This window comes from Lycium barbarum, chromosome 5 (genome assembly GCF_019175385.1).
Source record: "Lycium barbarum isolate Lr01 chromosome 5, ASM1917538v2, whole genome shotgun sequence".
Lineage (NCBI taxonomy): Eukaryota > Viridiplantae > Streptophyta > Magnoliopsida > Solanales > Solanaceae > Lycium > Lycium barbarum.
Genome location: NC_083341.1, coordinates 1,875,249 through 1,901,355, shown reverse-complemented (window position 1 = coordinate 1,901,355; position 26,107 = coordinate 1,875,249). Strand labels below are relative to the sequence as shown.

Sequence of the window (26,107 nt, the reverse complement as noted above, 5' to 3'; positions counted from 1 at the left end):
TGTGCGACGAGATCAACCCAGAAGGCAAATCCCTTGTTGTTGTAGGCAGAGGGTTTCGAACCTCAGACCTCCATTATAAAAGCCCCATTCTCAACCAACTGAGCCACCCTTGCGGGTAAATGATAAGAAAAGTAGTGGAATCATATAAGAGAGTAAGTTTAATGAAACTATTGTTGACAAATTTCAAACATGTGGCATTGCTCCTCTTGTGCTTTTTTTTTTTCTTTTCAGTGAACTGTAAATAACAAAATCATAATCAGCATATCTCGCATTTATCAAGGAGTCTAAGTTTATTCCATCTTCAAACTCGGGTTATGTCAACTTCAGGTTTCGATAAACCTAATTTCAGATCCGACATGTTTAAGGGGTCGTTTGGTATGATGGATAAGGAAAAATAGTCCTGCAATAAGAATTTAGTACCATCATATCCCTTGTTTGGTTGCTAGTTCTGGGATAAGTTATCCCAGGAATAAGAATAGTACTGGGATAAGTTATCCCTTGCAGAGGGTAGAATAACAATCCCAGGACTAGTTATCCCAGGATAAAATAATCAAAATGACAAAAATGGCCCTGAGGTCCCTCAAATCCTTTTTCTACTAAATAAAGTGGAGGGTATTTTTGTAAACAAACAACTTTTTCTTAAAATTATGAAATGTATGTTACTTTTAATACAACAAACCAAACAATCAATAAGAAATAATATCAAGATAACTAATCCCAACATAAATAATCCCAGTAACTAATCCCAACATAATTAATCCTATCATAACTTGTCTTCAAACCTAACGACCCCTAAAGGTTCAATCTCTAGACAAGTTATTCTCAACTTCAGTCTGGCGAGTCTGAACTTATAACCTGTTTGGTCAAGCTTCTAAAATCATGTTATTTTGAAAAGTATTTTAAAAAAAATATTTTTGGTGAGAAGCAATTTGTGTTTGGCCAATTACTTTTAAAAGAACTTTTGAATAATAATTAGTATTTGACCAAACTTTTAAAAAGTGCTTTTAAGTATATTTTCTTAAAGATGTTTTTGGGAAAGAGCTTATACTTTTTTAATTTCTGAAAAAACCTGTTTCTGCTACTCTCAGAAACACTTATTTTCTCTTAAAAGCTTGGCCAAATACCTCACTTTTTTTTTTAAATAAGCACTTTTTAGGGGAAAAAATAAGCGCTTTCAGCCTCCCAAAAGCCTGGCCAAACAGGCTATCAATTCTGAAGCGATAAAACTGAGTATAACTTTGCAAACTTGGGCTACTTTTTAAAACCCATTTTAGGGGCCAATATACTAAAACCCAAGCTCATATGAAAAGCACATATTCAACTTGGACAATATTTCCATAGAAGTCCCCACTAAAGAAAAAGTTGAATAAAGCTTCAATAATGTCGTGTTTGTAACATCTCTCTGCTCACAAAATCAATCAACACGAGAGCTCAAGAAACCGATCGAAAATGGCGCAAGAAAATGAATAGAAAAATCACTTATTTTTCGAGAAAATATTTTTTTGTGGAAAACACCGTCATACCAAACACACCCTAAATTGTAGTATAAGCTTTGTAAAGTTGGACAATTTTTGAAGCCCATTCAAGGGCCCAACATACTAAAGATAATATGAAAAGCCTATATTCAACTTGGACTAATCCTTAAGTCCCCACTACAGGAAAAAAGAGTCATTGGGTATAAGTTTATATTTTCGCATTATAATATATTACAATTATGTCTTAAGTGTCGTTAGGTTGGTGGGATGGGATAAACAAGGATATTCCATGGAATTATAAATGGTAGAATAAAATAATCTCAAAATTAAATAATACTCCCTCCGTCTCAATTTATGTGATATAGTTTGACTAGGCATAAAATTTAAGAAAGAAATGAAGACTTTTGATTCTTGTGGTCTAAAATAAGAGTGGTCTAAAACAAGTCATAGATATTTGTATGGCTATAAATCATTTCATTAAGGGTAAAAAGAGAAATTTTAAGTTAAATTATTTTTAAATATAGAAATATATCATTCTTTTTTGGACAAACTAAAAAAGAAAGTATATCACATAAATTGGACAGAAGCACCCATTACCAAACGTAGTATAAAATAATCTCATGAATTCCCGAAATTATTATCCTTATCCCACCAACGAAACGACGCCTTAAATTAACTTAGGGGAAATAGCAGTTTTAGTCCCTTAGTTATTGCTTTATTATAGTTTTCCCGTGGTTCATTAATGCATGATTTTCTATGAAACCATGTTTGTATCCATTGTTCTCAAAATTATGTTGTATGGTGTTGTAAAACTGTTGTAATTTCGTGATTATATAACCATGAAAAAGTTCAATTTTGTAACCACGGATTTGGTGGTTTTTGCGTGGTTACGTATTTCATTTTTCCATTATACCCACAACCCCCACCCACTATCCCTCACCACCACCTAACCCCACCCCACAACCACTCAACCCCATCCTACCACCCACTACCCCCACCCTGATCCTACAACCCCCCACCTCACACCACCCATCCCTCCACCACCCACCCAATGACCACCCCCACCCACCACCTACTTATTTTTTAAAGTTCGTATTATATTCTTTACCTGAGTTTTATTAATATATATAAACTAATTTTCTAATTAAGAGTTAAGGGCATTTTAGTAAACTTACAAGTTATTATACAATACTATACAGTCAAACCAAACAATACAAATGTTATTAAACCAGAACAAACAATACAGTCTATCCAAACATTGTGTTCATTAATACAATACTACACCATACTATACCATACCATACTGTACATTAATGAACCACATAACTCAACATATAAAACGTACAGTTTAGTGATCGGAAGGGCAGTTTTGGAATTATACTTACTACTTTGATTGTAATGCAGTCAAGCCTCCGCCATGTGAGAACAACAACAATTTCACAACCTTTGAAAAATTGGCTATTGAGTGTTTCGGGTCACTGCGTTGAAGATATTTTGGGTTCACAAATTGACCCTTGTAGCAGTAAGAAATCTGTTTGCTCTGTCGGATTTTATTTCAAAATAAGTAATACTTTGGAATTTTCAGAAGAAATTGATCATTCCTCTTCCAAAATGAATTTTATTTATATTATTAAGAATTATTAAGCTTTTTTTTCCAGGCATTTAATTAGCAAGATTAAGTTAGTAAAAATACTTCTAATTTTTTAGGAGTGAACACTTTCTTAAGGGTTGTGTATAAGCCCTAAAAGTCACTTATTAGAGAACGAAGAAAGTATTAGTTATGCAGATATTAGTTATACAGGTTAGTTATTCAGGTTTATTTTTGCATAAATTATTTCTTTAAATGTTTAGTTTGTTATATTCAAAATTAATAAATATTATATACTTTTTAAAATTAAAATATTTGTTTATAATTAAAATTAAAATATTATATAGTTTTTTATAAAAAATTATATAAAAATATTTGCTTAGAAAAGGAAAGTATTAACTGGGAAGTGATAAGGGTAATATTACCATTTCAACTTTTAATTCATGTATTAATAATTTTATCTTTTACTCCGCATAAAATAATACATAAATTACCTCATAATTTATACATATATTAGTTATGCGGATTTCTAAATTACAAACCAAATATCATACTAATTTTATACCTGAATAATTTACTTCGTAACTATAGCTACCAATCATCATATAAGTATGCAGAAATTAAATCTCTTTACTAAATTTAGTTACATATCATAGGCACTAAAACTGCAATAAAGCAGTACTAGAGGGACTAAAGCTGTTAATAAGAGCTGCTAAAATTTAAAAACGAGCCCATTCGAAGGGCCAAAAATTGAAGACACAGCCGATTTGAAGGTCAAACCGTGCAATTTCTTCGAAAAAAAAAAATGAATAAAGTTTCAATTATGTCGTGCTTGTAAATCAAAAAATCAAACAGGGAAAGCTAGAGAGAAATCGATCGAAAATGGCGCAAGTACCGAATTTGGATAACGCTCCAATAAATCTCAAATCTTTAAGGTACAATTACATATGCATAATGTACTATTTCTATATCCCCATATTTATTCATTTTTTTTTTCTCTAATTGATGACTTAAAACAGAGATCAATCACAGAAAGAGCTGCTAGCAATTCTCAAGAACGTAAGTTTCATTTATTGATTTTTATTTAATAATTTTTGCTGCTTTTCTATTGATTTTTTCGTAAATTTTAACGAAAAATGGTAATTTATGAACTGGGCACGGAATTTATCCCATAAATTGGGAAGGAGGAGTAGCTTTTGCACCATCTTTTTTTGTAAGCTTAACTGAAAAATGGAAACTGTAATTGTTTTTTTTTTTTTTTTTTTTTTTTTTTTTTTTTTTTTGGAGTTGCAGATTAGGGGAAAAAAGTGTTTGGTAATTGATCCCAAGCTTGGTGGTTCACTCTCTCTTATTGTACAGAGCTCACTTCTTAAGGTAATTCTCTTCATAGTCAGTTATAGAGCTCGTTTGGATTGGCTTATAAGTTGCTTATAAGTTTGGCTGGCCAGCTTAAAGTCATTTTGTGCTTAAAATAAGCTCAAAAAAATAATTGGGCCCATTTGACTTAGCTTATCTAAAAAGTTACACTAACCCAACTTATTTTTTTAGCTTATAAGCTGTTTGCAAACAGCTAGGCATAAGCCCATCCAAACAGGCTCTTACTTTACTGAGTTTGAACTGAAATTTTGAGTTTTCTGCACTTTCTATTTTTGGGGTTTTTGCAAATAGCATTTGTGAGCTAAGTTAACTTCTTCCTTTTTTTTTTTTTTTTTTTTGAAGTGTCCTGCTCTTGAAAGCTTTGAAAAACTTGGTAAATTCTTCCATAAAAAGATATGTTTTTTGTTGGAAAACAGCTCAAACCAACATTTTTGTAAACTCAGTTTTTAGAAAACTTCAAACAAGCACCACGAAATAGCACCTTTTGTTCATTTTAGTACCCTGTCTGCTTCTAGAACAATGGTGGATGTGAGTATGAGGTCAAATCATAATCTTCTGTGTCAAGTCAATATTGATTGTTGGGAAAAAAAGTTCCAATAGTGATACCTAGTTTATTGAGGCTTATTTAATTCTTTTAACGGTTGTGTCCGAATCAACTTGCATGCCTCCACTTATCCACTGGGTACCTATTAATATCTTTCACTAGCACATGTACCTGGTAACTTTGCCTTACCAAAGCCTAGACGATTGCACCTATTTCATTTATATTTTTGCTTCGGTTGAGATTTGAGTTCTGGTATCTCATGATTCATTTCCCACTTATTGACTGCTAGACCACCCTCTTGAGTGCGAAGTGAAATTTATGAAGCCTGTATGATTTCAGGTCCTTGGTATTTGTAACTATTTTGGGTTATAATAAGAAGGGAAATCTTGGCACAACGGTAAGAGTTGTCGCCTGCCGTGGAAATGGCCCCTTGCTGAAATGCAGGCTGGCTGTGGTCTGGCAAGTGCACCTAGCTGCCGTTTCTGATTGTGGGTTATAATTAAGACAATGAATTGATGCTGGAGAAAGGAACTGGTATAGGAATTGTAAAATTCTAGAAATTACTAAGGAAAATAGAACAGTTATTTTGCTGTGACATTAACTGAAAACGGTTCTCTTCCTTCCTAATTCAAGTGTTTTTCACCCCTATAAACAGGAGCATGGGGCGGAATTACGGCATCTTAATGCGGAACCAGTTCAAACTGATTGCACAAAAGTAGTCTATCTAGTCCGAGCCCAGCTTGACTTGATGAAGTTCATTTGCTCACACATCCATAATGATATTTCTAAAGGGATTCAAAGGGAGTATTTTGTTTATTTTGTCCCTCGTCGTGCAGTTGTATGTGAGAAGGTTAGCCTTTTTTTAATATCAAAGATAAACTTCTTTTAAGGATTTAGTTTGGCATGTATTTCTCATTAACAATTGTATATGATCTTGACAGATACTTGAGGAAGAAAAAGTTCATCACTTGTTGACTATAGGCGAGTATCCCCTCTATCTGATTCCACTGGATGAGGATGTACTATCCTTTGAACTTGATGTTGCTTACAAAGTACGCCTGTTCCTCACAGTTTGATCCAAAGAAAAGATTGAACTTTTTTTTTAAAGATTGGCATATGTAAAAATAGTTCAATTTATATGACAGGAGCACCTAGTTGATGGTGACACTACCTCCCTGTGGCACATAGCAAAAGCTATCCATAAACTCGAGGTGCTTTTTATGGTTACTCAATAGAACCAACTATTATTTGAATAGGCTTCGTTTTTTTTAGGAAAAGCACGTTAAACTTAAACATTTTCTAACAGTTTTTTGTTTGTAACTGTAGTTTTCCTTTGGACTGATTCCAAATGTGAGGGCCAAAGGGAAAGCATCAGTTCGTGTTGCTGACATTCTAAATCGGATGCAATCGGAAGAACCAGTGAACACATCCGAGGTAACTCAAAATCTTAAATCCACTAGAATAAGATCATATTTCAAAAATACTTGGGCACCATACATTGTCACAAAATAATACCAATCTGTCTTTTACTGCAGATGGGTGTGCCTGAAATAAATACTATCATCCTTTTGGACAGAGAGGTACCACACCTTTTCTTTCTTCCACTCAGCCCTCCCCCTCCTCCTCTCTCATTGTATTTTATATAATGCTGTTATAAAAAAGTGTAGTATTGCTGTGTGACCTTATCGATTATTTGGTATAGATGAGACTTAATTCTAGGATTTCTTGAAGGTTCATGCTAGTTTATCGTACTATGTTTTCAACAAAATGTTTTTTCTGCCTTTTCTAGGATAGGTAGTGATTGTCATTCTATTGGGTAGGATAATGTGTGTGTTTGAGTGAGAGAGAGAGAGAGAGAGTTTTCACAGAAGAACAAAGGTGAGAGAATATTCTGGAAAAAGCAGTTCATCTTATGCCTCTTATGCAGACAGTAAATAATTATTCAGGTCTAATCTTGCTACTTGATATAGTTTTACTCCTTTTTGTGTATTTCCCATACGGTCAGTTAAGCTCTTTACTGCTTTGGTTTTATTTATATTTCTCCAACCTTCATAGTTGTGCTGTGGCCTTTATATCCATTTGTCACTGTGGTTTTAAGACTCCCTTGGTATTGTGCAGGTGGATATGATCACTCCAATGTGTTCGCAGTTAACATATGAAGGGCTGTTGGACGAGGTAAAGTGATATTCTTAGAATTGCTATGGATCTGTATCGTTAAGATATTGTCTAGGCAGCAGTTCATGGTTGTATCATGTGTCTGCAGCTTCTAAAGCAATAAGCAGACCATATATGCTGTGAATATTTTTAAAGCTGTCTCTAATAGGCTTCATGCAGTTTCTTGGTATCAATAATGGTGCGGTGGAACTAGATTCATCTATTATGGGTGCCCAGCAAGAAGGCAAGAAAATAAAGGTTCCCCTTAATTCAAGGTAAATTAGGTTAATTGTTATTAGACCTCACAGTTTACCAGAAGGTTATGCTTTTTGGCTTTACCTTTTTCATCTCCCCCCAAAAAAAGAATGTTATGCTTTTTGAAGGACAATGAAGAAATTTTAGTGATGTAAATTGGGGTGCATAAACTTTACAGAGCAATAAATTCTTGTATGATTTCTAGTGATATACTTCATGTTTCTTTTATGTGTAACATGATAATTCCCTTGATTCTTATGCATGCAGTTTCTTCTGTTATAAGGTATTTTATCATATACATGCAGGTCTTGTTATGTCCTTCAGTATAGTCAGATGTGACCACTGGGAAATATCTACAATTGTTTTGTCTTTTTAAAACAAAAAGAGTTTTTGTGAAATTTTAATTCTTTGCCTTTGTAGTGACAAATTGTTCAAAGAGATACGGGATCAGAACTTTGAAGTAGTTGTCCAGGTTGATTTATTTTCTCTCCATTTCTTTTAACAAAGTCCAGGGGACTTCAGCATATATATATCAATCTATCATGTGCTATCATAAGATTCAAGTTGCTCATCTTCTTTCCTTAGTCTTCTGTTTCTTTAATTGTCATTTGCAGTATGATTGCAGGTTCTACGTCAAAAAGCAACTTCCATGAAGCAAGATTACACAGAGATGCAGACCACGGTTAGTCAGTAATCTTAGATGTGCATGTCTTAGCTTTGCTAGTTCAATAATTGACTTCTGTGTTATGTTGTGTATTATATGTAGAACCAAACAGTCTCCGAGTTGAAGGATTTTGTCAAAAAGCTTAACTCATTGCCAGAAATGACCGTAAGAGTTCTTTTCTAATGTTTGATTCTACAATGATCATATTGACATTAGCAATGTTATAACACTATTGGCTTTCCATTCCAGAGACACATAAATCTTGGTCAGCATTTGACTACGTTTACATCCAAACCTTCATTCCTTGGCCGACTTGATATGGAGCAAACTCTTGTCGAGGCTGAAAGCTATGATATGTGAGTAAAGTTATGCTTTTCATTCTACTGATTAATGACTTCCGTAGTTTTTAGACAATATCAACCTTACAGCTCTTTTAAAATATACAATGGGTATTCAGAAAAATCTGTTGCATCGAGTGCTTGGCTTCAAATGTTGGACGTTTGTAAAATGCAAGTCCAGTTTTTGTTGGCAAGAACAAATTCTTTGCATGCATGATATGATGCCATGTAGTATTTATTGTGTGTTTGTGAGCAAGGGTGTGGACCATTACTCACTTCTCCTTTTTTTCTATTTATTGTGTGGTAAAGAAACATGGTTACTATTCAATCAGAAGGGCAGAGCTCTCTTGGCCAATCCACATTAAACCAACCTAAATAAAAAAGAAGATATTCTTATCAACCATGCAGAAAATAACTACTTAGAGCAAAATGCCTGCAATACCATCAACTCATGTCTTGCAGTTAAATCAACAGTTTTCGTGCCATTTACAGAATTCATGAGAAATAATATTGTTACTATTAAATTCTTTGAAAATTTGATTTTACCTTCTCGTTGCTTAGTCAAGCAATTGTATGCCATTGGAGGAAAGTGAGCCGAAAAAGGTGATATATATGGGATGTAAATGCAAGAGCCCTCGGGGTGGGAAGTGGTCTGCTTTACCTTTTCCTTTTCTTCTAAGGTGAATGTTTCCATGTTCTATTTGCTTACTTCTTCCTTACTGGGTAAATTCAGATGCTTTGAGTACATTGAGGAGATGATCCATAAGCAAGAGCCACTTATCAATGTTCTACGTCTTCTCATCCTGTTCTCAATAACAAATTCAGGGTTGCCCAAGAAGAATTTTGACTATTTGAGGCAAGTTAACTCTGACAATAGCTGTATTATTTATGCTTGACATGGCTTCCATGCTTTAGTTGTCACCACGCGAACCTCTAACTGAAATTTTGAACTTCCACTCTTTTGATTAGGCGAGAACTGCTTCACAGCTATGGTTTTGAGCATATAGCTACCTTGAATAATTTGGAGAAGTCTGGATTGCTTAAAAAACAGGTTCATTTATGGGTTTTCATAAAAAATGTTGCTTTGAATCAGTGAATTTGTTAGCAGTTCTCTCTATTAACTTACTTCATAATTACAGGAGACTAAAGGCAATTGGTTAACCATCAAACGTGCTCTGCGGCTTATAGTGGAGGATACTGATACCGCCAAGTATGATATATTTTGAGCATGATAAAAGATGCTTTCCCCTTCCCTCTCTTGAAACTTGAAAAATATGGCCATGGATTTTAAACGGATTCTTGCACAGCTGTCATTGTCATCGCTACCTTACCACTGCAATCATCTTTAACATTTAATTTGATCTCTGATAATTACAGTCCCAACGATATCTCCTATGTCTTCTCTGGGTATGCACCTCTCAGTATTCGCCTGGTTCAACATGCAATTCGATCTGGATGGTGAGTTCTTCTTCTTAAGAGATTTACTGTGTTATGTTGCCTGTCTTAACATTCCTAATTCAAATAAATTGTGGTTTTCAAATGGATCTGGCTGCTTTAATGATTTTGACAAGATTTCCTTGCGGTTCACTGGAAGCAGATACTTCTATTCTATGTAACCCTAGAGTTGGGCCTTCATTACATTGAGAAATAGTCACGGAATTAAGTCTTTGCAAGAATAGTTCACTAATTCCTTTTTTTGCAGTTAGAAATCTTACGACTGTTTCATTAATTGATTTCCTTCCTCCTCTGTCCACCATGTGGGTGGCTAATTCCTCAATCTCAGCAAATGTAATATGGAACGGAGCGCCAAATTTCTTAATCTCAATCCACTATTTTTGATATCTGTAAAATTTTATATTCAGGCGCCCTATTGAAGAAATATTGAAGCTGCTGCCAGGTCCACACTCAGATATTAAGAGGGTAAAACTTTTAGCTTTCTGTTTATGTTTGTCTTCACATGGATTTTTTCATTTTTTATTCATCTTATGATGGCATACAACTCTTAATCTGTTGTTTTTGCTTGTTTCTTTACAGGGTGGATTTTCCAGCAGTCCGTCACTAGACTCATTAAACGGGTCTTCGCATAGCTCGGACAAGTATGTATCAAAAGAGCATCTACTAACTGGCCCATTAACATTCCCTGGCCTATAAAACACTGTCAAAAGAACGTAAATGTAGTTTTTAGATGCATGCTTACCATTATTACTTAAATCAGAAAAGCCAATAAGTGTAGAAAACTCTGTTTGGTTGTGAACTTGAGGTGATATTGATAAGACTATAATATGAATGATTTTTCAAATTGAATGAGATTGAAGCGAGGTAAATGATGGGTAGTGTGATGAGACCCAAAAAGCAAATAAGTGGAGAGAAATCTGTTTGGTTGTTAACTTTAGGGGTGACATTGACAAGAGGATAGTATAAATCATGTTCGAAATTGAGGTAAGAGTGAAATGAGGAAAACGAAGGTGGGACCTGGATATCACTCGTCTACAAACTCTCAGACTGGGCTTACTCAAAGTAGTAAATTTTATTGTTGCATTACGAATGGGATGATAAAAGCAGAGAGGGACACCCTAGCGATGGCTGCTCTATGTCATTATACTGTAGAAACTACTAGTTCTCCCTAACCGTTATGTCTCCCTTATTCTATTCTGTCTTTGCTCTTAGCATTTGAAAAGTTGCTGGACCTTATATGTGTCGTGATGCTAATTTATGCAAGCGTAAAGCTGAAAATTTCTTTTATCATCTCTGAGAAGTACTAAAACCTTCTAATACCATTGATGATATTCCAGAGTTGTTGATGGAAGGCGTTCTTTGGTTCTTGTCGTTTTCATTGGTGGAGTGACATCTGCAGAGATCTCTGCTCTTCGTTTCCTGAGCTCCCAGGTCAGTCTATCAAGCCTTAATCATGTAAATTTATTATCAGAGTCAAAAATTCCAGTATCGTATCAGAGATTACTCTCATTGGAAACACTCTATGGAAAAGGAATCATAAACTTTGAGTTCTTTGATTTTTGATGCAAGATTTTCAATTAGCTGTAGTAACTGCTTTCAATCAGTCACTTGGTCTCCTAATGTGCTAATGCTAATTTACTGTTACAGGAAGGGATGGCATATGACATAATTGTAGCAACTACAAAAATTATCAATGGGAGCACATTGACAGAAACATTTGTGGAGAAATTGGGATGACTTGCCAAGATTCATTCGTTTGATTATCTCTGGGACATCTCTGCTGCTTGTGCGATGGGGACGCATAGTTTTTGTTTCTGCATTATATGTGAGAAGATCGAGGAGACTTATCGTTCCTAAGATATTTCTCTCGTGGCAATTTGTCAGCATCGTTTCTGCACCGATTTGTAACAAACACTACTGAGTTATCTTTATTGACGTCTAGGCTAGGAATGTCCTGTGTGTGCTTTGAGTGATAGCATTCCTATTTCAGAGATTGGAGTGTTCAGTTTGTTATCTGAATTATGTTTGGTTCTTTCGAGCAACGTGAGGGAACAAGATAGGTTTGTTTTATGTTTTGAAACAAACAGTATTTCAGCTCGTGCATACAAAGAATCATTCATCCTTTCGTCCCTCTTTGCCTTACCTTTAGTCTTTACTCCCATGACCGGATTCATTCACATCAGCTATCGCTTAGAGCCTGTTTGGATTGACTTATTTTAGGTGTTTTTAAGTCAAGATAGTTTTTAATCACTTCTGTAGGATTCCAAACTTATGACTTTAAGTCATAAGCCCATCCATCCAGCTCTTAGTCACCATAAAAATTGGAGTATCCAAGCTATAGAAACTCGTTTGAACCTTTGGATTTGCAACAGAATGATTGAAAGTTAATTCACTACCACTATTAGTGCACATTATTGGTAAAAGAAAAAAAAAAAGTAAAAGAATCATACGCCATCAGCTCATGCAAGTTCCAACTCAAAATAAAAAAATAAAAAATTACTTGACCGTCATAAAAAAGGTATACTGTCTGGTAAATCCTTATAATAAACATTAAGTGATATCTATAACTACCACTTGCTATCATTGTTTAACACTAAAAAAAAATGTGATTGTACCACCAAAGGATGTGGTGCCAGTGGATGGGGTTACTCCTCCCTTAGTCAGAGGTCTCGGGTTCGAGCTTTGGGTATGAAAAATCCTTGGTAGGTAGCGATTTCTCCAAATGGGCCCTACACAGCGTGAATACAGACATAGTCGGGCTTCAATGCGGATATCGGATACCGGATGGAAAATCACGAAAGCGTTATTGTATATATAACTTAACTCGATATTTTAAACCCTAATAAACTCCTCCGGACAAAATATAAAAGGAGAAAAAGATGGCCTAAAAGAAGAAACTTAAAGATAGAACCTGTTGAGCACGCACAAGAGAGTTTATCTATATCTTCTTCAAAGGCCCATGCAAATTCTTGGCAAATTATTGCATCTTAGGTGAATTTGTTCTTGATCATTTAAGTAACTTCCTGTATACAAAGCTCACGCTATAATAATTCAGGTTTATGAATTACTACAAGGATTTTAAGTTAATTTACTATAATAATTAGGGTCACTGTCAAATGTATAGTGGATTTCTTAAAACGCATATAGAATCTAGTAAAAAATTATTAGATTCACGTAAACCTATACAAACTAGATCCTCCTAAAAATTATTCTTGTACGCAACAGGCTCTAAGTTAGTTTTTGCAATAATGCAACAAGATGGTGCAATAAAGAAAGTGCTTCTTACATTAAGCAATAACTAAAGTATGTGGTTAAAATTAATTACTATATAATTTGAAGTCACCAAATTAAGCGACCAAACTAGAGAATTTAATATTTACACATACACAACCAAAAGTAAAGGCGACAAAATATATTTCTTCAGAAAAAAGATAAGATATGAGAGAGTCTGCACACACCACTGTGTATAATATCAAAAAGTTGTGTTTCTCGTAATATATTTGTTATTATGTTTGATTGATTTTCCTTTAACGCGATCATATATCAAGATTAATATATTCTATATTTTGAGAAATTTCATTATTTACTAGCTAGTCGTTTTAGCCTTTCTTTGGATATACGACTTTAATGTTCGTATCACAAATAAGCAGAAATGTTCGTGCAATGAATTATGTTAATTCTAACATTATGATAGACACGCAGTAAGAAGGAATTGTCGAATTTTAATTTATATGAAAAAAATTATTAATCATCTATTCACCAAATTACGTTGTAATACATGTAGATTTATAGGCAAAGATATTTCGAGGAAAATTTTGTTTATGCCAAAGGGAAATTTTCTTTTCATGATCCTTTAGTGTTTGATTTGATTAGGAAAACCTCCTGTAGTATGATCTCTTAAATACCGTTTGTTTAGTAGTTTAGCATGACAACTATGTTGGAAAAATATTACAAGGTGATCACATTAAGAACAAATAACAGATAAATAATAATAGTAATAACAATAAAGATAAGGCAGAGTTGAAATTGAAAAACCCGGTTCAAGGCACACTATGGATTGCGCTGTCTTCAGAGTAAATTTTTGTTGCTACCCTGGTGCAAATAGCAAAAAAGTGACATTCTACTCCCAAAATACAATGAACCACTCAGGAACCTTCTAATGTGCAGTCAAATAGAAGTTCCGGTGAACTCTTTAAATCTCTCAACTGCTTTTGTAGGAATATAAAATAAAAAGAAGAATGGACTCTTGAAGAGAATGAAATTATAGAGAGCCTAAAAATCTAGATATGTTATAAAAAAATCTGCAATGGGATTGTATTTATAGGAAGTGAAACACTAATTTTCATGAATGAATGTACTCCGGATGACACATTTTTACAATGAATAGGTGTATCCTTTAAAGAATGGGTAATGTCTCTTCATAATATATTGTGTCTTTTCAAATGTTGCTTTTAAATTTTGAATCACTTCTAAATAAATTCCAACAATCCCCCACATGATTCAAGAATTTAAAGAATACAAAAGAATACAAAAGCTGTCTTTTATAATGATGTCAGTGAAGGTGTCTTGTGGATTTGAACCTCACTTAATATGATGAAATCCAACCAGAAGGACCATAGTGAACTAAAGTCTTGAACTAGGACCTTGTAGGCCGATCTTCAATTAAACATACACATTACATGAGATTTTTATCGAGTTCATAAACGGGGTCACGCGTTAACGGCTTTGCGCTTATATCATGATTTGCGAGTGCTCTAAAGAAAAGCCCTATCTCATAGGTTGCGGCCTCACAACTACACTCGAATAGGTGAATTCTTTGAGGATATGTGTAACGGAAGCATATCCAGCATCATTTGCTATGAATTCATTCAGAGTATGTACTCTTCCTACTCATTACATCAAGTATCATGATAATTAATCATTCACGAAGTGACTAAGATAAAAAGACAAGTAGTGGTACTTCTTCAATTACTGGAGAGCTTGTTGTTACAACATTGAACCTTCATCATGGGATCTCCAATCAGTAAGGTTGGGTTGTCACCGTCAGTAATTACTAATTAAGGGCTTTAGTCCCATTCCTTTTGAGAACTACGACTTGCTTTATGAAAGTTCTTTGCATTAGTTGATCCACAATATGTCTTGACAAAGTGCACTCCAATACAATTATTCTGATCTTAAGTTACTCATAATTGCTTTCTGCCTCAAGCTCGTATTTCTTCTTATTTTGAATTTTGCAATAGCAATTCTATAATTACAAAGAAACGCAAACATTAATTAGAATAGTCTTTTCAACGATGGTAATATTGATTAAATCTCAAACCAATCTACAAGACATACCATCACATAGAAGGCTATCATATATACAAAATTTTCGTCACTATATCAAGAAATACATATTTCTAGAAATATTTTCACTTAGAAGGAAGTTTTTGGCCTTAATGATATTCCTCGCATCTTACTTCCTTTGATATCAACTAAGATAACCATGTAATAAGCCCTCACGTTGCACAAGTTTAATATCTCATATTTAAACTATTTGAGCGTACTCATCAGTTTCAAATACATTAAAACAATTCTTCACACGTTAACCCCCACAATTTATATGTCAACACATGAACTTTAATATTCATGTTATTATGCACGTAGAAGTAAAATCACAAATTAATATTGCTATGCATAATCACTTAAAAAAAGGGGTAATTTGCGGATGTTGAAAGTTGCAATTCGCGGGGGTTTTAGCCTTCGCTAATTGCTTAAGGAGGCTTTAACCCCTGCAAATTGCAACTTTCAACCTCCACAAATTACCCATTTTTTTGTAGTGAATCCATTATTTAAAGTCAATATGGCTTGATCACATGCACAATTAAGCATGAAATAGATTCATCCAATAAGAGAACATTTACCGTATTTTAATAGGGGTCAACAGGGAATGAAACACTAAAAATATATATTATGTCCTTCACAAGTCACAAGAAAGACTTCAAATTTTATAAGGTTTTAAACCTTTAATAAATCCCAAATCATGTCTAAATAAAAATATCACTTTTTATCTCAAAACGCCATAACTGATTTTCAAGTATATATGTCTTTTTTATAAGCAATTTACTTAATATTACTTCATTATCATGATCTTAAAATGATAAAAACAATTTTCAAGTGTTGATATGATCCTTATAATGAAATACTTCATATCATTTTACAACTTGAAAATAAACTTCACATATAATCTTTACGCAAAATAATGAATCAAAATGATCACATACGATAATGTTATTCCTAAAATTAATAAGCATTTGAAGATCATCATATAACTGGGTCATCTACCCTAACATTATGAAAAAAAATCACGAAAATCACAAGGGTAGAAATTTATAAATAAATACTTAGTAGAGTTAAGAAAGTACAACCCGATTAGGTTATACGGAGTTAAACTTTTTTTCTGGATTCCTCACTTAAACTCATGTCAGTGGCACACTGACACTCCTTTGTCAATGCCCATTCAATTGATGTAGGTTTTTACTTTGTGTCCCAAAACCAAACGCCATATATTGGCCAAAAGAAAAACACGGCAACATACATAAAGTCTTCAAATACTTTTCTGTAATACATTGTCCTCCTTTGCTGTATGGATATATATACACACACACCTGATTCCTAATTACTCTACTTATTAATGAACTAATTACTCTACTTACTAAAAAATGAAAAAAAAAAAAAATCGTGCATGAACCTGCCCAAACCCACGCTTGGGTAACAGACGTGTTCTTTCTTACTTAAAGTAGCTCCTTAACTTAATTCTTTTTGCTGGTCAAACCACCATAGGAGAAGCCATTATTAAAAAAATATCATGAACGGCCACAAGGAAAAGGATTCACCAGAAAAATCAATTACTTTTGTTACAATTTCTTATTTCACAAATTTCTTTCATAATGCGTGTAAGAGTGGAAGATCATACAAAATGTCATCATGCTCTATTAAATTACGTAAGGTTAATTAATATTTATTATAGTATTCAATCCACATGCATAATTATTGTGTGATCCATACATAGATTACAATTAAATACATTTATAGTGAGAAATTAATGTGACACATAATTACTTCCATATCTTTTAAGTTTGAATAGATTACGAAAATCTCTTGTACCAATATATATACATATCATTCGGTACCAAATTTTCATCCAAGCAAAAGAATTAAAAAGGTCCACAATTTCTTATATAATCATGGCATCTACATCATCTACAACAGGAGATATCAAGAAAATGTTGACATTCATAATGGGCGATAATGAGGAATTTTATATCGAGGAGTCATTGGCCCTTCAGTCTGAATTCATCAAAGACATGGTGAAAGAGGAACGAGTGTCCATCATCCCAATGCCCACCATGTTCAAGAGAGAGGCGTTCGTTAAAGTTATCGAGTACCTTAAGAAGCATGCTGAAACGACAATCACAAATGAAGAATTCAAGAATTTCGAGAAAGAGTATGTGAGTGTTGCCTTCAATGAACTATATGACATATTATTTGTAGCAAATTATCTTAAAATCAAGTCTTTGATGGAAATCTGTGGCCAAGCTATTGCTGATAAACTTAAGAACGAGAGTGCTGAGGTTGTTAAAGAGATGCTTGGAAGATGTTGGAATTGAAAACGATTTCACCACAGAAGAAGAATGAAGGAAACTCTGTGGATCTTTGAAGGTGATGAGATTGGTCATACGTATCACCGAGTAGGGGTAAAATAGATCGTCATTTCATCTTTGAAATAAAACTTTATGTTACAAAAAAGGTAGAATCAAAAATAGTATTTGAAATAGTGAAGGATGCCTAGAGGTATTCCATTCCTTTAAAATGTTTTAGTGTAATCATATATATGCTATAGCTATTTTAGTTTTGTCTTCGTGTTGGTTCGATTGATATTATTCATAAATCATAATAGATAGAATAGCTCTTTCATGTACTGATATGGGGTGGATATCGTTTGTTTTTAAAGTCAACTTTATGTTAAAGCAAAAGGTATAGATTTAAAAATTAGTGCCTGATAGTTTATATTTCAGTCCTTGAATTGTTTTGTTCGATCATTTATATATATGCTATAACAATTATTTGTTTTTGGGTTTTCGATTGATATTACTCAAATTAGATAAACTTTGTCCAAAATCTGGCTAATAGCATTTAAATTTTTATAATAAAAATTTATGCTATAAAAGAGATAGAATCAAGCGACAACATCATGCAGATTCAAAATTTGAAATTTATGTGTGTGAGCTAACACTCATGCAACAGCAAGGACCGCAACTCTCGAAGGGGCCACCAACCGCCTGAATCACTGTAGCAAACCCTCTCTTTACTCAATGAATACGACATCAAGTTAGCACACACAATAATAAATGGTTCACGGTCAAATATATAGTTACAGATAATTCATGATTTCTTAATATACAGGGTTTGAACAAGAGATGTTAAATTCATGTGAACCCATAGATGCCATGTAGATTCACCCCCACGATATTTAGTAATGCATTTTTACGCCTTAAATTTATGCAATGGGTTCAACGCTTTTATTTAAACGTTGCTCTACATTAACTTCCTAAATAATTTTGATGCATTGATTTTTATTCTTAAATCAAAAATTAAAATTTCATTCAATTTCGAGGACGAACTAGTTTTCTTGGTCAGCTATTATTTTGTTAGAATTTCATAAAAGAAAACTATACACCTCGTAGCAAACTATCTGTCAAATTATTTTGTAAGCATCATATATAACTGGAGGATGGAAAAGCGCAAAGAAAAATAAAAAATATAATTTGTTGGTCACCAAACTAGAATGTTTAATATTAATTTACTCATTAATCGTTTTAACCTTTCTTGTGATATATAACTTAAACGTTCGTATCACAAATAAGCAGAGTGTTCATGCAATGAACTATGTTAGTTCGAACATTATAATCGATATGAAATAAAAAGGGACGAGTTTCAATTTGTATAAACAATTATTGATTATCAGTTCACTAGATTATATTGCGATGCATACAGATTCATATTCAAAGATATCTCGAGGAAAAAATTATTTTTTGCCGAAGGGAATTAATTTCTTTCCATGATATTCTTTAGTGTTTGATCTGATTATGAAAATTTCTTGTAGTATATATATTATCTTTTAAATACCATTCAGTTAGATATTTAGAATGAAAGCCTTTGTCACAATTTATTATTTCATAAATTTTCTTTCATGAGAATGTGAGTAACAGTGGCCGATCGCGCAAAATACTATCCTGCTTTATTAAGTTAGGTGTAATTATTAAATTAGGTAAGGTGAATTAATCTTTTATTATTTAAATTCAATAACGAATGTGTGAGTGTTAAAATGCCTAATTTCTCATTTAGATTTTATTTCGATATTGTGAAAAGCTATTCTTTAAATTCTGTTTCGCCATGAACTTTCTTTATTAGAAATCGTCATTTTATTGGTCTCTTAGAACTCAAAACACTGACTAAATGATATTCAAAAAATTAATGAGTTTCTAATCTCTTTACAGTCACTTCTGTTTTGAGATTTTTACCCTTATATATGCTTCTTTTATGAAGTACAATATGATAGTATGGTTTTACACATCATAAAAGAAAAAATAATAGTAGCTTTCCAGCATGCCTCTAGGCTCTAGCTAGTTGATTTTTCACTTTTAGTCGTTGTTCATTTTCACTGCTTATGATAGTAATTATGTGTTTAATAATGGTCTCTGAGAACATGTGTTACAACTTGCTTATGAATATGTATGATTGACGACACTTTTTATAACGTTAGTTATAACAGTCATATCTGACTTCTCTCTCAGCGTTTGAGCTCCACTCGCCGTCCCATGGGGTCGCCGGCAGAGCCGGAGAAGGCGCGTGAAATGAGAAATCACTCTCAGGAAACCAATACTAGCATGGATACCGTTTCAATTCCAAAAAACACAAGCTATGCGGATGCAATTGCATCTGTTCCCAATCAGAACCCTAACAAAATTAGTCATGGAAATCCCAACGTGAAAGCTTGGTATACAAATCATGATGGGAAAATTGCTGTGCTGTTCAAAAACAAAGATTTCTACGAAACTATGGTAGAAGAATGCAGATTCACTCTCGTTGGAAAATTTCTTAAAACTAGACCTCAGATAGAAAGGATCAGAACCAAATTTGCTGAGAAGATCACTTCCAAAGGTACGGTCTCTATTGGAGTGTTTGATTATCGAACCGTTTTCTTAGATTTCTCTAAAGAGGAAGACTTCAAAACGGTTTGGTATAGAAGATCAATAGAAATAGAGGGGCAGGTCATGTGGATTGAGAAATGGACTCCTGATTCTAAATCGGAGCAAGATTCCCCAATTGTTCCTATTTGGGTGCTATTGCCGGAATTACCATATCATTGTCACTCATGGAATTATGTTAAACAAATAGTTGCGCCCCTAGGAACGCCTTTGACTATGGATCTTGCTACAGAACGAAGAACAAGGCCTAGCATGGCAAAAGTGAGAGTTAGAGATAGATTTGACTAAGCCTAAGATTAATTCTATTTGGATAGGCTCAGAGGATGAATCATGTCCTCGTAAAGGTTTTACTCAAAAAGTGGAATATGAAAATCCCCCTAAATACTGCACTCACTGCAAAATGCTGGGGCACTCAATTATTCAATGTAGAAGAGTTGCTCAAAAGAAAGATGATGAGAAAGAAAGCAAAAGAAACAAGGAGGAAACTGACGAGAAGATTGGGAATGGTAATGATAGGAATAAAAGTGTGAAGGTTGACATAGAGAAGGAAAACAAGGAAGCAGGAGAGGAAGAGAATGGGAGCAGAGGCACCAAAAAAGCTGAAGGAAATGGAAAAAATAAGAGAAAAAATAAAGATGACAAAGGGATACAGAGCAACAAAATAGAAGAGGCAAAGAATAAGGTAGACAGCCAAAATAACCAGCATACTAAAAATCAAGACAAAGGAGACAGTACTAAGCAAAAAATGGAGGAACAAAAGATAAATGCAGAAAAGAATCAGCAACAAATTATCATGAAATTCAGCGCTAATTCCAAACAACAAGACAGGAAGGCCGAGGTTAAAGGGAGAAAAAATAAGAAGTACAAAAAGAAAAAGATGCCAAAAAAGAAAAATATAGTGATGGTATCAGCAATACTTCCTCAGAATAGGAAGAAGAGGAAAATTGAAGTAGAGGAGATTGAAAAGAACAACTCTAGTGATGGTAAGAACTTGGAAGAGTTAAAGAAAAATGAAGTTGAGCATAACAAGAATGATCAGTATATAGAAGATAAGGAGAATCATGAACACCAAGAACCTATCCATGTCTGCAACACTAGAGAAAAGGATTGGGAAGACCAAGAAGAGTTTGAAGAAAGTAATAACATCCAGAATAATCAAATAGAGGAGGAGCAGAACACTGCTCAAAAAGATGGAACTGAGAACAGCAAGAGTAACAACAATGAGGAAGAAGTAGACAAACAAACCAACAGCCTACCTTCAATAGAAGAGATTGACTTGTTTGTGGAATTAAACTGTCCCCAGAATCACCAGGATACACAAATCCATGAAGCTAATAAAGGGGAATTGATTCAAAGGTTGAAGAGAATTCTGCCGAATCTCTGTATCAAAATAGTGACTTGAGTCAAAACAAAGATGGCAATGGAAACAATGGAAAAAAAAAAGAGAAAAAAGCAAGAAAAGAGACAAAGGCGAAAATCAGAAACAACAGCATACCAAAGAAGACAAGGGAGAGGATAGAGAAAAGCAGCTTTCTACTCAACAAAGGGAGGAAGAGAAAACCGTTGAGACAAGAGGAAGGAATAAAAGCAAATACAAGAACAAGAATGACAAAAACAAGGCCAATCTGCCTCAAATGGTAGAAGGAGACAAAAATGCTTCAACCCCCAGTTTCCAATGATTAGCACAATCTTTTGGAATATAAAAGGGGTGAGATCAAAAAAAGTGATTCACAGACTCAAAAAACTTGCTAAGATCAATAAGTTGGCTTTTATAGCTATATTTGAGCCTTTTGTTGACAAAAGCAAGATAGAAGGCTATAAAAGGTTTCTGGGTTACCAATATTGTTTTGCAAATTCTAATGGCAAAATATGGTGCTTCTGGAATCATATGGACCATACTGAACTTATAGAGGATAATGAACAATATGTCACTCTCAATATGAAGTCCCTGGCTTCTGATAAAGGCATTTTTATATCTGCAATTTATGCTAAATGTTCTGCCAGAGATAGACGAGATCTTTGGGACAGTATAGACAATTTGAACTCCTCTTGGGATGGCCCCTGGTGCATTGGTGGAGACTTCAATGTTATCATGGACCCGGAAGAGAAGTGTGGTGGCAAGCCTTATAGAGCTAGTAAGAGTCTGGACTTTATTAGTATTATGGAGGCCTGTGGTTTTGTGGATATTGGTTTTACTGGTCCTAAGTTTACATGGTGTAACAATAGAAGACCGAAGAGGATATGGAAAAGACTGGATAGGATGCTTGTCAATGATCAATGGGTTCAACTTTTCAATAACAACTCTGTTAAGCATTTAGCTAGAACAGGCTCAGATCACAGACCTAATAACTGGGAGGCTAAAATCCTTATTTTAGAGGATATGGACTTGCAGAATAATACAGAGCATGACAAGGAAGAACTCAACAAGGGTTATGCAGAATATGTTAGATGGTTGGGTCTTCAAGACAATCTCATGAGACAAAAAACTCAGACCAATTAGTTCAAGGAAGGTGACTACAATACTAGATACTTTCATAGTATTTTGAGAGAAAGGAGAAAAAGACTTCAACTCCATTCTATTAAGAACCACAGAGGGATTTGGATTCAAGGAGATGAGAGCATTTCTAAAGCTGCCATTAGGCATTTTAAAGGGTTGTTCAACCTCAAGCATCATTTCAGAGATCACAGGATTCTTAACTGTATTCCTACTTTGATAACTGAGGAAGACAATGAGATCCTTACCAATATCCCTGATGAGGAAGAAATAAGAGAAGCTATTTTCAGCATGAATGCCGAGAGCAGTGTAGGACCTGATGGCTTCAATGGAAAATTCTTCCAATCCTGCTGGCATATCATCAAGAATGACATCAGTGCTTTTGTCTCAGACTTCTTTAAAGGGAAGAGACTCACTAAGTATTACACTCACACCTGCTTGGCCTTGATTCCTAAAACTGAATCCCCCTCTTGTTTCCAAGACTTCATGCCTATTAGTCTCAGCAATTTCACTAACAAGATCATCTCTAAAATTGTGGCCAACAGATTGAGTCCTTTACTTCCCAAACTGGTTTCTGTTAACCAAAGTGGATTTGTGTCAGGAAGGCTAATCACTGAGAATGTGATGTTTGCACAAGAGATTGTACATGAGATTGGTAAGTACAACAAGGGTGGAGATATGGTGATTAAACTAGATATGGCAAAGGCCTATGACAGATTGTCATGACCCTTCTTATTCCAGGTTCTATAAAGGTTTGGTTTTAATGAGAACTGGATTGATATGATTAGAAGGATTGTGGATAATGTGTGGTATTCTATTCTTATCAATGGAACCAGGCAAGGTTTCTTCCATTCCTTTCAAGGTCTCAAACAAGGAGATCCAGTCTCTCCAGCTCTATTTATATTAGCTGCTGAAGTACTATCTAGATCCTTGAATAACCTCTTTAATCATGATAGCTTTGTCCCTTTTTCTATGAATAATAGGGGTCCTCAGATTAATGATTTGTCCTATGCAGATGACATTGTCATCTTCTCAAGTGGAAACTCTAATTCTGTTCATTATGAGACAAATCAGGCACTATGAGAAAATTTTTGGGCAAAAGGTCAATAAGAACAAAAGTTTTTTCCTCACTGACCCCAGAACTAGCCCCTACATGATTAATATATTAAGGCAATGTACTGATTATTTAGAGAAATCTTTTCCTTTTACATATCTGGGCTACCCTATTTATTCTGGTAGGAAAAAAATTGAGTATTTTGATGGTATGGTGAATAAGATTGTAAAGAGGATGAATGGATGACAAGGAAAGATGCTCAGTGTTGGTGGTAGGACTGTCTTAATCAAAAGTGTTTTACAGTCTCTTCCAACCTATACTTTTTCTGCTCTTAACCCTTCCAAGGGTACAATAAACCTCATAGAGAAGCATATGGCTAGATTTTATTGGGGTTCCTCTCTTGAAAAAAGGAAATATCAATGGAGTTCCTGGACCAATCTTTGTTATCCTAAAGACGAAGCTGGATTTGGGATCAGGAGTTTAATTGACATTTCCAACACCCTTTCTATCAAAAGATGGTGGAGATTAAGAGTTAAACAGTCTCTTTGGGCAGATTTCATGAAAATTAAATTGTGCTCTAATAAACATATGGTCCAGAAGAAGTGGATTCCTGGAAATTCTCAAGGTTGGAAAAATTTGGTCTGGGCTAGAAACCATGCTGAGAGTCAGATTAAATGGAATATTAATGCTGGTAACTGTAATTTTTGGTGGGACTCTTAGACCAGCTACGGACCATTGGCTCTTATCACATATACCAACAGTGATGGCATCCTTGCTAAACTTAAGGTTAAGGACTTCATGATCAACAGATCTTGGGATAATAGAGTCCTATCCTGTATTCTTCCTCCAAATATTGTCCAAGACATCATGTCCATAGACATTGGTCCTGAAGATCAAGAAGATGACCCTGTGTGGAGATGCACTGAAGATGGAATTTATTCCAATAAAACTGCCTGGAACACTATCAGAAAAGCCAGGCGAAAAAATGGTTTTATAAACAACATCTGGCATAGGTCCATCCCTTTCAAGATCTCATTTTTAGTATGGAGATTATACCATGAAAATCTCCCTTTTAATGAAGCTCTCAATAAGCTAGGTACTACTCTAATGAGGTATGCTTCTGTTGTACTAGTCCTGTGATTGATTACATGAATCATACCTTTACTCATGGAGAAGTTGCTAAGTATATTTGGAGTTATTTTGGGGCCCCTATTGGAATTATCCATCTGCCAGGCCCTATCAAGAGAACCATTCAAAACTGGTGGAATTATAAGGCAAAGAACAGTGTGCATAAGCTTCTCATTCAAGTTGCTCCTATTTTCATCTGTTGGGAAATTTGGAAACAATGGACTGCTTGTTAATATGGTGACCAAACGAAGATGAACAAAAAGAAAATGGAATACCAGATTATCTGGAACATTACGAATGCCATAAATATGATTTTCCCTAAGTGTAATTTTTCAGGAAACTGGCCTTCAGTCTGTGAAAATATAGAAAGACTCCAACCAGTGATCAACATTCACCAGATTACATGGCAATTCCCTGAGCAAGGTTTCTTTAAACTCAATGTGGATGGAAGTTACATGGAGAATATTGGCAAAGCTGGCATTGGAGGGATTATAAGGGACAGTAATAGAGACTTTTGTATGGCATTTTCCAAGCCTATAGAATTTTGCAGCAATAACTATTCAGAAGCTAAGGCTGCTAACTATGTTGTTCGGTGATGTATTGAAAATGGTTTCAACAGAGTTATCATCGAGATGGACTCCAAAATCATCAGTGACATGCTTAAGAAGAAATCTACTACTAATATGAAACTAAAGAATCTTATTCAGAGCACTTGCGCAAGGAGTGAAGTGGTGGATTTCAAACACTGCTTCAGAGAAGCTAATAAGATTGTTGATTATTTTGCAAAGTTAGCTGCTGCTAGTGGAAATGAAACCTTTTATACCTCAAGACATGAACTGCCACAAGAAGTTAAAGGTTTAATTCAACTAGATAAATGGCATTTTCCTTCAATGAGAAGGAGATATGACAAAAGCAACTTCTTTGTAAGTTAATTTTCTTAATGTAGTAGTAGGGATGGAACTTGTATAGGCCAATTCCTCCCTGTGTAATTTTTTGTGCAGATAGCAATGGTTAGAGGTTTGGTCCATGTCCGCCTCTAACATGTGTAACATTTTTGTGCAGTAATGGACCTGGTAGGGGTCAAGCCTAACCCCCCACACCTAAGGGATCACAACCTTAGGTGATGGATTATTAAAAAAAAAATATGTATGACTGACTATTCTTCATATGAATATCATATTATAGAGGTATGTGATGACCGGCCATATCATCATGCCACCTAGGCGCCACGTGAAACTATTTTTGCCATGTAGGAAGCTTATGTGGATGCTTATATGGAGAGGAGGCTAGATTATGTGATAAGGTTCTAGAGAAATATGGAGATTTCTCAT

General features: G+C 34.5%; 1 protein-coding gene across 1 annotated transcript; it reads left to right on the top strand.

Moving 5' to 3' along the window:
* Positions 1-3,834: 3,834 nt before the first annotated feature.
* LOC132640073 (vacuolar protein-sorting-associated protein 33 homolog) lies at positions 3,835-11,975 on the top strand. The gene is made up of 22 exons (XM_060356496.1): positions 3,835-3,998; positions 4,083-4,122; positions 4,357-4,437; positions 5,640-5,834; positions 5,926-6,036; positions 6,130-6,195; positions 6,311-6,418; positions 6,520-6,564; positions 7,103-7,159; positions 7,319-7,413; positions 7,814-7,865; positions 8,019-8,075; positions 8,160-8,222; positions 8,307-8,413; positions 9,129-9,251; positions 9,365-9,446; positions 9,535-9,605; positions 9,773-9,853; positions 10,258-10,315; positions 10,430-10,491; positions 11,188-11,281; positions 11,498-11,975. Exons 1-22 carry the CDS (start codon positions 3,946-3,948, stop codon positions 11,585-11,587), a joined length of 1,791 nt encoding a protein of 596 aa, XP_060212479.1. The 5' UTR covers positions 3,835-3,945; the 3' UTR covers positions 11,588-11,975.
* The last annotated feature ends 14,132 nt before the right edge of the window (positions 11,976-26,107 follow it).